Here is a 16,903-nt window from a genome sequence, read left to right as displayed (position 1 = left end):
AGAAAGGGAAGGGTAAAGTAATGGCACAGGAGCATGTAAAGTGTAACTTAAATGTTTTGCGTTCACAAATCTCATATTACTGTCTCTTGCTTCCCAATGTTAACCAAAAGAAAAAATACATAGTGCCATGAATGAACAAAATTGCTTCTTTCTAAAGCGTATCTTCATTTTCACTGTGGCTTGCTGGTGCACAGTAGGTGAGGTTCAGACATTAGTATATCAGGCTTCATGGGAAGACTTCAAATCTAAGGAGCATGTTCCAAAACTGAATTACTGCCTGTTTTGACATCACAGAACACAAATGCGGAGTGATCTGATTGTTTTAAGACTTTTTTTTCCTTCCTCCTCTCTCCTATATGTGCACAGTAATCCTGTTTGATTGGTAGGTCTGAATTTTTGCTTTGTCTGAGCTTTCTTTTAAACAGCTATTGCTTTCATATGCAGGCCTACACAAACACTTGAGCATTATTCCAGCATGTTCAGGCTGCCAAGGCTCTGCTCTCAGGACACCAATTTTGTACTTTTCCTATTGTAAGTTATCACCTGGGGAACAATATTTACATTCCTGAATTGCTCACCCAAAATAGGAAGCTGAGTGGAAACAGTCTGTCCTGCATAACTTCCACTGCTTCCTGGTTTGGGTGGGAGAGGAAGTAGGAGCACTGAAACGCTGCTGAAGAAACTGTTCTCGTGGTGTTATTGGTGACCTAAGCACAGTTAGCAGAACACAGAATTAGAAGGAAAATTAAATCTGAGTCTCTCGTTTGGGAGAGGAACGCTTTGGACAATTGAGGTGTTCTCTGTGCTTTTAAAATCATTACTACTTTAAGGAAAAGACTTCTAAAAGACCTATCTCTGAAAAGGTTTAAATGAGCACTCTGTGGTAGTTGAGAGGTAACTTTTTATCTTCACTATAACATAAGTTATGGAGAAAATGCAGCACAGAGAAGATTTTTCTACATTTTAGCAATGCCAGAAATTCAATACAGAGCTGATTCTGTATTCAGTCTACTACGCAGCACTTGTACAGCCCTGTAAATAGGGACTTGGGCAGAAATGCTGAACTAATGTGACTACATGAGAAGCTTTCACACAGGTTTTTAAAGCTGTCATATATCTCTGTCTGATAATTCTCCGATTTCTCAGCATTTTGTGTATATCTTTAAGGTAAAGACAAACTTTAAGACGTTCATGGTAATTCTGTTGCTTCTTTCCAATATTTAAGTTTTCAACCTTATGTATCTCTTTTCTGTATGAATTTGTAGTTAAGTTACAGGCTTTTTTTCATAGTATTTAAAAAGCTGCTATTAGCAGGGTGGGTTTTATTGCATTACCCTGCAATTTCTAGTGGTCTGTATAGAATCTGACGCTGCCTCCCAGCCTATACCAAATAATCACTTTGCCAAAGGTAAATGTTCTCTTAAATGTCAATGAAAACGGGGTAGAATTTTAAATGCTTTGATTTTTAGTGGTTCAGGATACCACATTACCACATTATTGGACCACATGCCTTTCTTACAAGTATATGCAAAAGAGCGACACATTGAGCTTGTGTAAATGGAGATATTTCTTCCACCAGTCTTGGATCTGTCCTGCTGGGTGTAGGTGAGGTAAGATTACATGCTGTGGTTGGAAATTTGGTTTCTAAGTAATTGCAGCACAAAATTCCTAGTGTTTGAAGTTATTCTTGTATTCTTATATGTAGGACTATAAGTCCTTTAAGTAAACCACTTCTTTGATTGTGTATTCAGGACAGAAGTTTATCTCAGAAGTCTAACATGATGTAGATGTTTCTACTTGATGTAGGAACAATATCTAACGTATCTAAATTATCTATTTCAGACATGCAAGGAAGCATTTCAGCCAGGCTGAAGGAAGCCAGCTGGATGAGGTTCGACAGGTGATGGGGATGTTGGCTTTTCCTTCAGACACTCATATCTCCCCCTACAAGGTAGGAAGTGCTATGCTTGAAATTCAGTGACACAGTGGGATAATAAAACAAGCTTGTAATTTGTTTTCCATAAACCAGAATGCAACGAAGATCCATAAATAAACAGTTTTTTTCCTAGTTCTAATTTCTAAAAGATACTTTTTTTTTTTATAGTCCTTAATTTTAATACCAGTCCTTGCCTATAGATAATAGCAGTAGTGGAAGGCTGGCAAAAGTCCTGACATTGCCTCATATCAGCATGGCAATATAAGCACATTTTTAAACCTCTGATGTTGAGATCAGCATAGATGGTCTGAAAGACTGAATGTAAGACAGCATGAAATACTTAAATATATCACTACGACCTTCAAACAAGTTCTCAGGCTGATTTGATCTTTCTGGATGGGGGAATTCCACAGCACAGATGATCACAACAGAAGGTAATGGTGGAGTCCATCCTTCTTCCTTCTGTCTTTACTTGGTTAAGAAGTAAAATGAAGAGAGAGAGAGCTAAAGTGGTGCAGGGTGAAGCATAAGGGCTAATATCTGCATAGTGGTAATATCACTGCCTACATAGTTTGGTATCATGTGTTTTGAATTTGTTGCTTCTGATACACAGTGTATTATCTATGAATTACTTTATTTTAAATCCTGGTTAATAAACTAAATATATTAAAATAAGTTTTCTCTTATTTGCCTCCAAGTGTAGCATGTGCAGTTGATAATATTGAACTAATTTGAGAGTGATCAGCACTGCTATTTCTCATAACAAAAAATGTTTTCAGTCTTCCTACATGACTCTTCATGGTGTGACTTTAGAGTTCACAGTATCTTTGTCTTCTGTGTATTTAGTCCCTGGCTCTCTGAAATCTCTTTTAAATGAATGTCATATTATATCCTTAGACCTGTTTGGTTTTGTTTGTTTGTTTTTGTAACCTGGAGCATTACAATGTATAAGAAAGTATAATGAAAAGATTAGAGACTGGATATCATTTGTGTCGGCTGTTTCATGTAGTGCTTTAAATAAAGTTTTGCTGACATATTGTTGAGGTCCTTTGAAAACAAGTAATGGATTCAGTCTGAGTTTCTACCACTCTCAGGCTCCCCTCCAGGACAACTGGATTAGAAACAACTTATAGTTGTGTTGTGTTTTCTTTTAACAGGATCTTTTGGACCCCGCTCGATGGAGAATGCTGATACAGCAGTTTAGATATGATAACTACAGACTACATCAGCTGGGAAACAATTCTGTTTTTACTATAACACTCCAGGCAGGCCTTTCAGCTATAAAAACACCGTATCCTTCAATGCTGATACTGCTACGGAGCACAGTGGTTTTTTTCTATGAATGCTTTTCAGAGAGCGCAAAAAAAAAAAACCAAATTGACATTTACCTGTTTTTTTTGTTTCTACATTGTTTTCATACTGGGTCATGCTTTCCATGTAATCATAGGATCATATATTTGCAGAAGTTGGAAAGCTGGGTGAGAGCCACAGTTCTTTTAACTATTTTAGAGTTTATCCTGCTTGTTTTTGTATGAATATTCAAATATATCCTGCATCTTCAGAAGGTTGGTTGTGTTTGCAATACAATATAGACTGTTTGAGAGGGGCTGATGCTACTGATGTGCTTAGAGGAAAAATGTTACTTGGAGAGCATGCCAGGTGTGTGTTGCTCAGTGCTATTCCTTCTTGAAATCAAGCAGTTGTATTTGATATGCACAAATTAAACTTCAGTAGTTGTATTTGGTGTATAACCTAGTCTAAACTCGGACAGATTGCTGTATTTCTGATGTGTCTTTCATTAACTGATTCCTGTTGCGGTCCGTTGGTTGTACCTTAACTTGCTGTTAAATAGACAGTGCTATAAAGAGGATGGGAGTTCAAAAAACCCAGACTGCCCTGTGTGTAGCAAATCCCTGAACAAGCTGGCTCAGCCTCTGCCTATGGCACACTGTGCCAACTCCCGACTAGTCTGCAAGATTTCGGGGGATGTAATGAATGAAAATAATCCTCCCATGATGTTACCAAATGGATATGTCTATGGATACAATGTAAGTGTTCAAATCAGTGCCTTACTGATGTCTGAAATAGCAGGGGTTGCAGTAGCTTCTTCTATCAAAATAAGAGCTGGGAGCTGGAAGCATCATCACTATTAGTGGGGGGGAAAAGAAATAACCCTTTTACAGTAATTCTTAAGGGACTGAATGTGGTAAAATTGTTTTTTAAAGAAAATACTGTAAGGTTAACATAGAAGCTGATAGTGTGAAATCAAATGGCACTGGAAATTTTCTCTTCTAGAGTGTCATAATATAGAGCAAGTAAGTACCTCACGGATGAAGTTTTCACCTCAGACTATACCTTAATAAAGAAGGAATTATTTACTAAACAGTAAAGAATGCTCCGAGTTGTGAATGCTTTGAGATACTGTAGTGAATATTATCTTCTGATTTCATTCTTTTGCAGTCTCTGCTTTCTATTCGCCAAGATGACAAAGTAATTTGCCCAAGAACCAAAGAAGTCTTCAACTTCTCACAAGCTGAGAAAGTCTACATCATGTAGGTCTGTAGAAAACACAAGACGAAGTGCTGCTGGAATTTTGACACAGAGTACATTGGCATTCCCTGTAAAGGGGGGGGGCCTTAATGTGTGGCAAAGAAGCAAAACCTGCCACCTTGGTGATCAGACCTGTCGGTGGCATTATTGTTTCTTGCGACCAAAGATCAATGAGCAACAATAAACACTCTTTAAACAAAAGAAAAGAGGAATTATGACTTAAGTTTGTACTTGAATAAAAATGAAAAGAAACTTTGATTGTCAAGGTTTTGTAACATAAGGTCAAAAATTGGACTCTTCTCAAAAGTACTTTCATCTTTTAAAGGGTAACTCTCTTTAAAGATGGACACTTGCACTGGGGGAAAAGTTGCAACAGATTGGAACCTAAATCCATTTTTCTTCCCTCTTCTTTACAACTGTCCAAGACCCTTTTGTTATGAAAGATTTCAGTACTACGAATATTCTCCTTTAAGCTCCTCTTTGCCTTCTTTATGATCCTCTCGTGAAGTGATCCTGAGCGTGAATCATGTAACTTATTTCCTTGGGAAAATATTGATGTCATTGACACGAGACTGGCTTCTCTAGAGGATCAACCAGGGACTGGTTTGAAGGAGTGTAAAGTCTTTTTCCAAACCCAAATATTTTAAGGAGGTTGCATAAATATTGAGAGAAACTGAGAACATTTCAGGCAAAATTTGATGCTTGTTTAAATGTTCTTTTTCCAGTCTACCATAGTGTTAAAGTCCTTCTAAAGTTATTAGTTATGTGCATAGGGTTCAATATGAAATCATTAGTGCTACTGCCTTATTTCTTGCTTTGAGAATGTACTCACATGAAAATGAGCTGGTATTCTTAAGTGTTGGGCAAAGTTTCTGAAGATGCCTTGCAGGATAATTACATAATTTTAGGGCCTAAATAGTATTCATTACTGAAACTAATAGTTCAATTTTAATGACTACGGAACACATCCTTACGACTTTTGGAAAGAATTAAACCATTGTAGTTTAAACAAAACCATATTGTAGAGGTTTGTATTTAGCGCTTATTTTTGCATGTTGATGTTGATTAGCTAATAAAAGATTGTAAATGTAAAACATGTTAATAAAAACTGTTTTCCATTTCTTGATTATATAAAATAAGAAAGTTCCTTCGTATTTAAATGGTAAAAAGAAAATCCTCTTTTAAGGGTCGTACAAGGAGCGCAACTTCCACGCGTCTTTTACTGTTATGCAAGGTAAAATCATCTGTGTTGTTTTCTCAGGCTCTAAATTAAGAGCATCTCTGTCAAATACCTATTCTTGGCTTAGACTTTTCATATGTGACCCATTCACTGCTATGTTCCTGTCAGTTCTGTCACTTCCTACAGGACTCACAAAATCACAACTTTGTAGGTTACAGATTATGTGCATCTCTGCCACTATCAGTACAGTGAGATCTGCTATGAGGTATGTCTCCAAAGGTTCCATTTTCAATAAGCATATACATTATTGATGCTTCTGAACTGGTGTATCTGGAGTGCTGCAGAGCTGTCAGTTTGGCAGAGACCAGATTTTCCTATGCTCCTTGCTGGAAGTATCTGCTTCCCTCAGCAGTTTCTGAAGTAGCAGATACAGGTGACTCCTGCTTAGGTGGAGACAGATAATGAGAGCTGGCATCAGTAACTGGAGTAATTGGCTATCAAAGTGATTTATTTTTTCCTTCCTGATAATGCAGGATTAAGAACATCAGCTCAAGCTTGCCCTGGGGAAAGCATTGCTGAAATCCAGGTGCAACAGCATCTGGTTTTGTTTCCTTGTCTCTACACATTATCACAGCAGGAGAAGGGCAAGGAGAACTTTGGAAAGTAGCAACCTCTCCCTGCTTCATAGAAAGGCAAGGAAGGAAAGTGTGTGTGTGTTTCATATGTATTACTGGTTGTGTTTTCTTGATCAGTTGTGCAGAAATGCACGGTAACCAGCAAACAGGAGCAGGTCATGGAAATGGTTGCTTTTGCTTCTTTAAGTACCAGTTAGAGCTGTGGCTTCCTGAGATTTCAGTCCCTTTTCCTTTCTGTGGCCTAAAGGGAGTGATGGAAATCCACGCTCCCTGAGAACTGGCTGTGGGAGTGAGGGATGGGGAGCTGCTGTCCTGCAACAGGACGGCCTCTGCTTACAGAGAGATCATTTTAGTATCCAGATGCCAGCCTGTATTCCTGATGGCGTGCTAAAATGTGCGCTCTAGACATCCAGAAGCTCTCTATTAGCTGTGACTGCTTGCATTGGAAGCCTGCAGTTAAACCACTTACTTGGACTGTGGTGAGCCTTGTTTGTTCTGGGCAGCTGCTGCCTCCTGGCTCACCCCTATGGGCAATGTCCAGTGCAGGCCCTGCAACACGCCTTTCATTCTCAGCCTTATACTCCAGCATGACTGCAGAAACCTTCCAGCTTTGGGGGGGCCAGAAATGGCAGCAGGCAGAGATTGCTGCTGCTGGGATTTCTGGTCTGCGTTCCCTTAACTGCTCTGCCTGGAGCCCAGAATCCAGCAGACATATCAATTTGTAGCTCCTATCTCAGGTGCCTTCAGGCATTAAACCAAGAGCAGCCAATGACTCACAGCAGGTGTGAACTTGTTACCTGCAAACAATACTTCAATAGCTTTGTATGCTGCTATTCTGCGTCTTGATTTTGTGTCAGCAGAGGGGGTGGCTTGTGTATGCCTGATTACTTAACTATACGCATAGTTGGGTGTTTTCTGCCAACATCCCACGACACGACTGTGTTTATTCCTGCTTCTCTGTACAGTGAGAAGATGATGATGGAAGTGCTGTTTATGTAAGACTGAAAGAGGCAGGGTTGGAGATGCTTCCCTCCGTAGTTGGAAGTTTGGAAGTAGGTTATGCTAAACACTGACCTGAGGTCTTCATTAAGCATCATGGTCACAGAGGGCTTTTAGTCTCCAGTGTGTTGCATCCTTGATACAGAAACACAGCCCTAAGGCGGAGTTAGCACCAGGATGAAGGAGTGGAGCAGTGGGGGGACCTGGTGATGCTTTCCTGGAGCTCAGAGCAGTCCTGCCTGCTCCCATTGGCATCCCTTGTACTAAAGCTGGTCAGCAGCATCAACCAGAAGCACGATCCCTACTCAGCTGGCTCTGCATAAGACATTTCCTTCATTCCCAAATTAACTCACAAAGGCTGGTTATGTTGTAACACCTCGGGGGCTGTGCCTGCTCCTTCATCCCTCCTTCCTGTCCCATGAGACAAATCCTTGCATTGTATATTTCTGAAGGACATCTGCCCTGCTGAGCAGCAGCTTTTCCCAGGGTATTTCTCTGAGTTCCCAGCCGGGACATTCTGATGGAGCTCAAAGGAACAATGAGAAGAGAAAGATGATAAAGCCTATTCAATCCAGGACAAAAGGATCGTCAGTTAACTTAAATATTTGGTTCCCCACCCACAGGCATTAAACAGGGTGATACAGACAAACCCTAAATGGAAATAAACAGATAAACAGCGGACATTTTCCTTTTCCTCCTTTCATAGCCATGAGCACCATCAGATTCCAGGGCTGACTTCCACATAGATAATGAAAGATGTGGGTCCTGCCCTCAGAGCATTTAGGAACTGAACCATCTCTGAGTGTGACTCAACTGTGTGCATATGAAATGGGACAGGTCCAGCTCCAGGATAAATGGCCCTGGGACACACTGAGTGCCCTCATGGTGTGGTCTGTCCTGTGAGGTGGTGATACAGTGAAAAATGTAAGGGGACTGATGGGATTCTGGGGGAAATAAATGTATTTACAACAAATTCTTATCTAGCTTCTGGAACCACGGATGCCTTCATAGTAGCAATAGCCAAGGCTGCTGCTTCAGGATGTACTGCATAACCAAATCACCAGCTGGTTCTGGCCCTGCCGCCTCTGTTTTGTGGACAAAACCTTCTCCATAACTCAGTGCTTTATAGCAGAGCCAGGAGCCATATTTCTGCAGTCTCCTGATATCAAATGACCTCTCTCAAGCTATTTACAATCCCGAGCTGTGATTAGCTGGAACACATCTGTCAGAAAATCTTCACCAGGAGACCAAGAATGCGCTTTCTCACCGCTCAAATATGTGCTTCGTTTCCAGTTTGAATTCATCATTTGTTTGTTGTGGGTTTGTTTGGGTTTTTTTTCCATTGCCATTCTGAATGTTGCTTCATATGTCGCATCTTTCCCCAAAGATCTTCTTCATTTATGGAAAGTCACCTCTCAACTTTGGTTCAGACAATCAAAACTGATTCGGATCTTTAAAGCTGTTTTGTTTGGCGGCTCAGGCAGCTCCCAGCACTGCAGGCAGGGCAGGAGCATTGCATAAGAGCTGGAGCTGCTTTAACTCACCTGCACCCACCGCTGCATTCCAGCATCTTGGGTCTGACTGCAGTTCTCCATTGGTGCCTTCCAAGTCAGAGCCACTGCTCTGCCAAGTCAGCTACTTCCCCGTTCACAGAAAAGAAAGAAAACATCCGGGTTTTTTCATCAGATTTTTGGTTCAAACAAGCTTTTTTCCTCTTCATTCCCCTCAATCCTCCCACCCCCTGTTAAAGACGGATCTGATTGAAGGCTCATTCCTGGCTTGGAAACAGCGTTAAATGTATAGCAGCATCCACGTACAAATGGTGGCTTCCACCTTTGATTGCAGAACGGGGCGGACTTCGCTGCGCTCGCAGGTCACCCCTGAGGGTTGTGGAAGTGGGACGCCCAACCTGCTGCCACAGATTGATGCTACGAGCCTCTAAGTTCAAACCCTACCAAATAGAATGGAATTAAAGCAGCTGCTCTCTCCGCTCATGGTCCCTCTCCCCGGGGCTCGCTGACAGCCAAGCAGCTCCCACCCTGCAGCTCTCCTGCATTGCCACCTGCCGGGTGCAGCAGCACAGTGCAGTCCGCAGCCCCAAACGCCTCGAGGGACGGGATTGCCACAGCCCGATCCCATCCTATCAACCTCATAGCGAAGGACGTCTTCCTTATGTTTCATCTCAGCTCACTCTCTTTTAGTTTCAAGTCCCACGTGGCAACGCGTTGGGCAGCCCAGCTCAGAGCTGACCTACAGCTGGGGGGGCTATCAGAAAGAAGGGGGCAGACTCTTTATCAGGGAAGTGGTTTCAAACTAAAACAGCAAAGATTTAGATTGCATAGAAGGAAGTGTTTTGCAGTAAAGGTGGTGAGGCACTGGCACAGGTTGCCCAGAGAAGTGGTGGGTGCCCTATCCCTGGAGACACCCAAGGTCAGGCTGGATGGAGCTCTGAGCACCTGATGGAGCTGTAGGTGTCCCCGTTCACTGCAGGGCAGTTGGACCAGATGGTCTTTAAGGAGCCCTTCCAACTCAAATGATTCTATGATTCTATAAACTGTATCTCGTCCATCTGAAACTAAGGAGAGTCTGGTTTGCGTTTAGCTTCAAGAAAGTAACAAACCTTGGGGAGCAGCGAGCCCTGCCATTGAATGGCTCTGGAGCAGAACCATGTATATCCACAAGTCACAGATCCCTCAGACTGCTGGGAAAGGCTCTCACCTTCACTCCGTTTTACTGATGCACCAATAACTGATCCAGGCAATGATCAGAGGAGCAAAAACTTCATCGTTCTGCTGTCTCTCTTGGAGATGTTGGTCTACATAATTCAGCCAGCTCACCAGCCTTGCTGTCTTTTCTTTATGATACTTCCCCCTTCCTTTTAGCACTACTTCAGTTATTTCCTTCTCTCCTGACCCGTGCTCTTTGCACTCTATTTTTGTCCCAACAACCCCAAGATCTCCAACCAGGGACTTTCCATCTGTCTGCAGAAGCTGGCCTGTAAATAATCTTCAAAAGGACAATGTGTTCTTTATTATTACAGTAAGAGCATTTGCCAAGAGAAAAGCTTGTTTTGATCCACGTGGCTTTCTTGGTTGCTGCTCATAAAAGCTGATGGACACATCCCTGGTGCTGCATGGAGAGAGGACAAATTGCCCCAGGCATTTGGGAGCTCTGAGGACTGAGTTTAACAAGACAGCTCGCTGCTGTAGGATTATTTTAAAAACCATCCTAGACAAAAGTAGATGGAAGCTTCTTGATTTGTACCGGTTCCCTTGCAGCTATTCCTGCCCCATCCAACCTACAAGCGGGTTATTTAATCAGTGACCCAACCCGTACAGAACAGGTTCATCCATCTCCTCCTGTGACACGATTATACAAAGTTACAGCAGGCTGCAGTGTTGTCACCATCAATATTTCACATCATTAGAGGAGGTCGCCAAGTATCTTTGGCCTTGCATTATTGATGGTTTAATGAATAGACTATTTTTTCTTTGAGAACATCTGTTGAAGTGCAGTCCTTACCCCGTATGAGGTAGTTCAGGACTCTCAGATAACTGTCATCCCGTTGCCTGAATCAAATTGGTGGTTAAGTATCTGTTCAGCTCACATAGAAGGTCAGTATTTTCTTTGCAACACAACTGACACAAACTCTGTGACAACTTAATATCAGTGTTTATCACGTTTCTGCATCTTCAGACCAGGAACCAAAGTTATTTTAACTCCAGATTGTTTGTAAGGAAGCCTTTTTTTTTTTGCCAGAGTTCCATTTTGGCAGGAAGATAAACCCTCCTTTTTAATTTCATATCATTAAGCTGAATGCAGCTATTCTAAAGACCTGTGGGGTTCCTTCCTGCCTGACGTGCTCTTTTATCACAATGCTGAAAGCAACCCCAGGTCAGGAATCATCTAATAACATGGTGGCACAGTCTCCTACCTGGATATTTCTTTTATAAAAGGCTACACCTGAAAATGTGACATTGCATGGAAGTTTGAAACAACCCTTCCTGGAGCTATCATTGTGACGTTTTAAATCTGGGAACAGATGGTTTTTCTGCAATGTAAGAACACCCAGACCCAAATAATTGGTTGAAACGGACCAAATTCTGTGTTTTCTCATTGGGCGCTGTATTTTCTTGTCTGTGTATTTGGCCAAAGACATTGGGCTTCTTGAATCCACAGCCCAGTCTGAGCAACACAAAGCACTTCTGCAGCTGAATGACTTTTCACCGTCTGAGTCCCCTCAGCCCTTTATCAGATCAGTCCAGATGAAGGAAGCAGAGAAATATTTGAACAGCGGATATTTACCACATTCATTAGAAAGCAGAAGGGGAAAGAAACTCAGCAACTCGAGCAAACACCATTTCATGTAATTGTGTGTTATGGAGTTCTCTCTAGAGCTCACTCCGTGACAGTGGGAACAAACCCTGGGAGAGAAGGAACAAAATACCCCCCCTCTCTAATAGCACAGTGCAGCGTGGTCCGGCCATGTGTGCTCCGGGAGAGGGGAAGGGAAGGGAGATTGTGAATGGGTCTAGGAGGGAAAAAATGAAGAAAAAAAGAATGATCTGAGAACAAACAGCAGTTTAATGAACCCAATAACACTAAACAACGAAGAGTTTCAAAAAGAAGAAAAACAAGTCCAAATTTCACCGGCGGGCTGTGGGATGGGAAGGTTCCAACCACGCTGTGTCCTCGCAGGGAACCAGCACAACCCCTTACCCTTCCTGACCTTCCCTCTGGTGCCACCCTCTCCCCCCCATACTCATTTAAGACAGTCCACAGAAAAGAATAAAATAAACTTGTCCCCCTTAACTCCCATTATCCCACATGATTATCCACATCAGAACAGCAACAACAACCAAATTACAAAACCATAACATTTCACCCCTTATTCCACATCGCTACATCATGCTTCACATTTATCAACATACAAACAGAACAGTAGTTAACATGCATTACATATGTACATACACACATATATATATACACACACATGGAATCACAGGCTGCACTCCCCCAGCATCAAATTCCCCTGTGGCACACACTGAACATCCCCATCCTTCTGCATCCAGGTCCCTGTGCAGAAACAGTTCCGCGGAGGGGTCTCCCCTTTCCAGAGGCTGGGAGGACCCAAACCGCTTTTCCCAGCATATTCTTTCCATGCACCACAGGGACCTTGTCTCCCTCCAGTGTACACAGGGAGGTGGACTGTGTAGGGCTGTCTTGGTTGGCTGATCCTCAAATGTTTACCAGCCAGGTGACTTCTGCTAAATGTTTCTCCCAGTTCTTCAATGCCACCCATCGCTTTCAGCGTGGTTTACAGCAAACCATTGTGGCACTCGATCTTACCAGCAGCTGGTGCATGGTAGGGGATGTGACAGATCCACTCGATGCTGTGTTCTTTGGCCCAAATATTCACCAGTGAATTTTTGAAGTGAGTCCCATTGTCTGATTCGATGGCCAGTCACTATACGATGTTTCTGACAGTATCTACCGGTGAGGCTTATCTCGGCCTCCAACACAGATAATTCCTGAGAACACCCAGTCACTCCATGTGTATGGATCAGTTCTGTCCTTTTATAACTTGAGGGTAACAGAGTGCACTGTGCACCAGTATCAACCAGTGCCTTATATTTCAGTGGTTCTGATGTGCCAGGCCATCAAATCCACACAGTCCGATACACTCTATTATCCCTCCCCACCATGGCTGTGGGCAGGGCCCCTCTATTGGTTACTTGCAGCAGCAGAGGCAATTCCAGTAGTGGTTGACCTCTTTTGTAATTCTCTCACCCGTGCTCGTAGTGCAAAAGTGGGCTCATCCTGCCACTTCCTCATATCCTCTCCATGCTCACGCAGGCAGTTCCACAGGGCACCACGCGGTATAGGCTCACTGCGGTCATTCATACGAGCAGGCGGGCGTTTGCGTCTGATGGCTGAGACTGCCACAGGTTCACTGTGATTCCTTGCCGTGGACCAGATCTTCACCATTCTGTCATGTTTCCTCTCTATTTGGTCCAGTCTCTCCGCTGCTAGGCAGATGGCTGCAATTAAGGCACGGGATGGCGCTAGTGGGTCTTTTGTATTTAGCAGTGCAAGGCTCAGCTCGGAAATTGGAGGTCTTCTATCCAGCTCTTCATACCTTTTAACTTTCTTTAATAGTACACTGGAATATTTCTCTGGTGCTGATCGTATGAGTTTCTTCCATATTTCCGGAGTACTGCTCACCCTGTATGGGTCATGGCTATCGTGTGGGTCCATAGGGACAAACATGGGATCATACAGCATTTCTACCACAGCCATTTCTCTCAGGTACTGGATACCTTCCTCACCCGTACTCCATTTTTCCAGTACAGGCTCCAAATCACTTTTGAGAAGATAGACTCCCTTTACAGCTGATAGCAATCTTTCCCAGAGAGTGGCAACTCCATCAAGACATCTGCTGATCCCTCTAGCAATAGATGAGTCTTGAGCAATGTTTCCTAGTTGACGAGCCTCACCGCAACTTAGGAACACGCCGCTGGCCCCACTGTCCCAACACCGGAGCAGCCAAGTGACAGTACTTTCACCTGGGACTCGGGTAAACTCCTTTCTCATGCTTTGGATTTCGTTAATTTTCAGAGGTCTATGAATAGAGGTAACGGTGACCTCCTCCTCATCATCACTATCATCTCCATGTCTGTCACTCTTCTGAGTTGCCGCCCTTGGTGATGGTGGTTTTGGGGAGGGCCCCTCACTGGGATCTTCCTCTACTTCCTCCATCCGTTCCAGACGTGAAGACACATGTTCCCATCTCTGGCCTTCCCCTGGGGCGACTGACACTGATGCTGGTGCTTCCTGTGGTTGGCTGGGATTGACTTGGAGGATTTCCTTTAGGGTTTGGACCTCATTCTCCAGACTCTCTAACTCCTTCATAAGCCATTCGTTCTGAGATCCCCCTGATCTCTCACCCTCATTCACCAGTTCTTTTAATCTCTCATTCAAAAGTTCTATTGATTCCCCAAGGTCCCTCTGGTGTTCAGGGGTGAGATTACCTGATACTGGGGGTCCCGATGCTTCTGGCCCTTTTCCTGAGTCTCTCTGCACTATTCTTTGCAAGTCTCTCTGCAATTTATAGTAAACTACTACAATTAGAGAGGCTAACAACACAGTATTCCAATTGACACCCCAGTCATACTTAAGGAATACTACAAGGATTATACTCAGAGAGACTAACAACAACACGTTACCCAATCTGACACGCCAGTAATACGTAAGGAAGTCCGAACATTCATAAGCCAGTCCGAGCACTGTGTCTGTAATGTTAGTTGGGCTGAAAGGGAGCCAGTCAAGTATCCCTGTCCCTTGCAGCCGTTGGCTTAATGCATTTACATCTAACCCCCACAACATGATGCTCTGAAGCCGGGACCACAGGAACCTAAGAACCGTCAGTCCTACGTACAGGGCTGCTGAAATAAGCCACTTAATCACTGCCCAAAATATTGCCCTTCCTCTCTAACAGCGCGGTGCGGCCACGTGCGTTCCGAGAGAGGGGAAGGGGAGGGAGATTGAGAATGGACCTAGGAGAGAAAAGATGGGGAAAAAAGGAACGATCTGAGAACGAACGGCAGTTTAATGAACACAGTGACACTAAACAACAACGAGAGAGTTTCAACAAGGAGAAAAAACAAGTCCAAATCTCACCGGACGGGCTGAGGGAGGAGGGAAGATTCCAACCACGCTACCTACAAGCAGGGAACAGGAACAACCCCTAACCCTGCCCCTCCGGTGCCGCCCCCTCCCCCCAATGCCCAATTAAGGCAGTCTAAAGGGAAGGGGGAAGGGAGAAAAGGGGGAAGGGGGAAAAATCTCAACTCCCATTAACCCATATGATGTTCTGATATGGAACAGCAACACCAACCACATTACAAAGCTGTGATATTTATTTATTTATTGCGATTAAACAGCTTAGCTGTCACTGAGATTTGCCTGGGGGACGAGCAGGGATGAGTTATACAACTCAACGCTCATTCATAAAGTAATTCTCTGCAAAACCATATGGCTCCTTGGCTCCTTGCAGGGATTTCTTTAAACATTCTGCAAGGATATGAACTGGTGGCTTTGTGGATGTTGAGCACGTTGCTTGAGGCTCGTTTTGAAATGCTGTTTCTGCACATTCACAGAATCACAGAATTGTAGGGGTTGGAAGGGACCTCTAGAGATCATTGAATCCAACCCCCCTGCCAAAGCAGGCTCCCTACACCACGTTGCACAGGTAGTATTAAAGCAATGCTGTTGTTGCAAGCAATAGCCTAATAGAAAGCTGTTGCTTAGGCACTTTCAATCAAGTAAAGCAAAGAAATAGAAAAATGGGAAATACTGAAAGAGTAATCAGATCTAAACTTTAAAGACGAACTAACTCAGTGCCACGACTGAGGGCTGCTTTCCTGCCTCCTTTGCTTTATTTACTGCTCGCTTTGCTTCAGGAAGGCAACAGAGAGGGTGGCTGTAAGTCTGAAGGCCTCAAAGGCAGAAGGCCACTCGAAACGTGGCATTTAAAACCAGAATGCTGTGCTGCTCCTCCTACTCTTCTTGCTGCCTTCTACATGAAGTTCATTGCACATAGGAGGGCTAATAGTATGCTGGGGTGGGCTAATGGCAGATCAGTTGGGCTCCGAGCTGTGTCACTTAAAAGACATAGAGATTTTGGAAAGGGTCCAGAGGAGGGACACAAAGATGACCAGGGGGCTGGAGCACCTCCCCTATGAGGACAGGCTGAGGGAGCTGGGTTTGTTCAGCCTGGAGAAGAGAAGGTTGCGGGGTGACCTCATTGCAGCCTTTCAATACCTGAAGGGAACTTACTCCCAGGAGGGGAGTAAACTCTTGGAAAGGGCTGATAATAGCAGGACACGGGGAAATGGTTTGAAGTTAAAAGAGGGAAGATTTAGGTTGGATGTTAGGGGGAAGTTCTTCACTAGGAGAGTGGTTAGGCCCTGGAACAGGCTGCCCAGGGAGGTTGTGGATGCCCCGTCCTTGGAGGTGTTCAAGGCCAGGTTGGACGGGGCCCTGGGCACCCTGATCTAGTAAAGGTGTATGTTTGGTGGCCATGCCAGGCAGGGGGGTTGGAACTACATGATCCTTGAGGTCCCTTCCAACCCGGGTCATTCTGTGATTCTGTGTGTGATTCTGTCACGGGGCTGGGACATGGGCAACCAGAGCTTCATTGCCTCACAGGGGCACACACTGACCTCAGTGGGAGACGACCCTCAGACCATACACACAAACTATACCCGGGCTCGGCCCCTTTAAGGACTCGCACGGTGATGACGTTATCAGCGCTGAGACGTTGTTTCCGCTGCGGCCATGGACCAGCGGCTGTCGGAGCTGGTGGAGCAGCTGAGCACGGCCGGGGGGCCGCAGCTGGAGCCGGGCAGGATGAAGGAGCTGAAGAAGATCTGCAGGTGAGGAGCTGGACCTGCACGCCTTCATGGCGACGGGAAGAAGCGCTGCCGTGTTGTAGAGCTGTGGTAACAGCATCACAGAACCATCAAGGTTGGAAAAGACCTAGAAGATCATCTAGTCCAACCATTACAAATACTTCCAGGCTAAATCATATTCCTCAGCACC

At 44.1% G+C, this 16,903-nt stretch overlaps 3 protein-coding genes across 17 annotated transcripts in view; 2 read left to right on the top strand and 1 right to left on the bottom strand.

The window, feature by feature from the left end:
- Positions 1-5,629, top strand: part of MAEA (macrophage erythroblast attacher, E3 ubiquitin ligase) — a 43,928-nt gene extending 38,299 nt beyond the window's left edge. For all 11 annotated transcript variants that reach the window (XM_015862572.3, XM_085547505.1, XM_085547510.1 and 8 more), the window contains 4 exons: positions 1,843-1,951; positions 3,094-3,227; positions 3,789-3,984; positions 4,397-5,629. In XM_015862572.3, the coding sequence (XP_015718058.1) occupies positions 1,843-1,951; positions 3,094-3,227; positions 3,789-3,984; positions 4,397-4,492 (535 nt within the window). In that variant the 3' untranslated portion in view covers positions 4,493-5,629. The remainder of the gene's footprint in view (positions 1-1,842; positions 1,952-3,093; positions 3,228-3,788; positions 3,985-4,396) is intronic.
- Positions 5,630-11,864: 6,235 nt separating this feature from the next.
- Positions 11,865-15,036, bottom strand: LOC146761161 (uncharacterized). Its single transcript, XM_085545849.1, has 2 exons — positions 14,981-15,036; positions 11,865-14,856 (listed from the first exon to the last, which is right to left on the bottom strand). The coding sequence occupies exon 2, from the start codon at positions 14,684-14,686 to the stop codon at positions 13,025-13,027; it is 1,662 nt and encodes a 553-aa protein (XP_085401975.1). The 5' UTR covers positions 14,687-14,856; positions 14,981-15,036; the 3' UTR covers positions 11,865-13,024.
- Positions 15,037-16,616: 1,580 nt separating this feature from the next.
- Positions 16,617-16,903, top strand: part of UVSSA (UV stimulated scaffold protein A) — a 42,996-nt gene continuing 42,709 nt past the window's right edge. For all 5 annotated transcript variants that reach the window (XR_014945546.1, XM_015862857.3, XM_085545844.1 and 2 more), the window contains exon 1: positions 16,617-16,737. Coding sequence is in view for 2 of the 5 variants with exons in the window: in XM_015862857.3 (XP_015718343.2) it covers positions 16,640-16,737 (98 nt within the window). In the remaining 3 variants the exon portion in view is untranslated. The remainder of the gene's footprint in view (positions 16,738-16,903) is intronic.

This window comes from Coturnix japonica, chromosome 4 (genome assembly GCF_054131305.1).
Source record: "Coturnix japonica strain WE chromosome 4, WE-NBRP24, whole genome shotgun sequence".
Taxonomy (NCBI): Eukaryota; Metazoa; Chordata; class Aves; order Galliformes; family Phasianidae; genus Coturnix; species Coturnix japonica.
The sequence above is the reverse complement of the archived record's forward strand: the minus strand, read 5'-3'. Positions and strand labels throughout refer to the sequence as shown.

Excerpts from the sequence above, each read along its gene's own strand:
- LOC146761161 (XM_085545849.1), bottom strand. The coding sequence starts at position 14,686 with ATGTTGTGGGGGTTAGATGTAAATGCATTAAGCCAACGGCTGCAAGGG.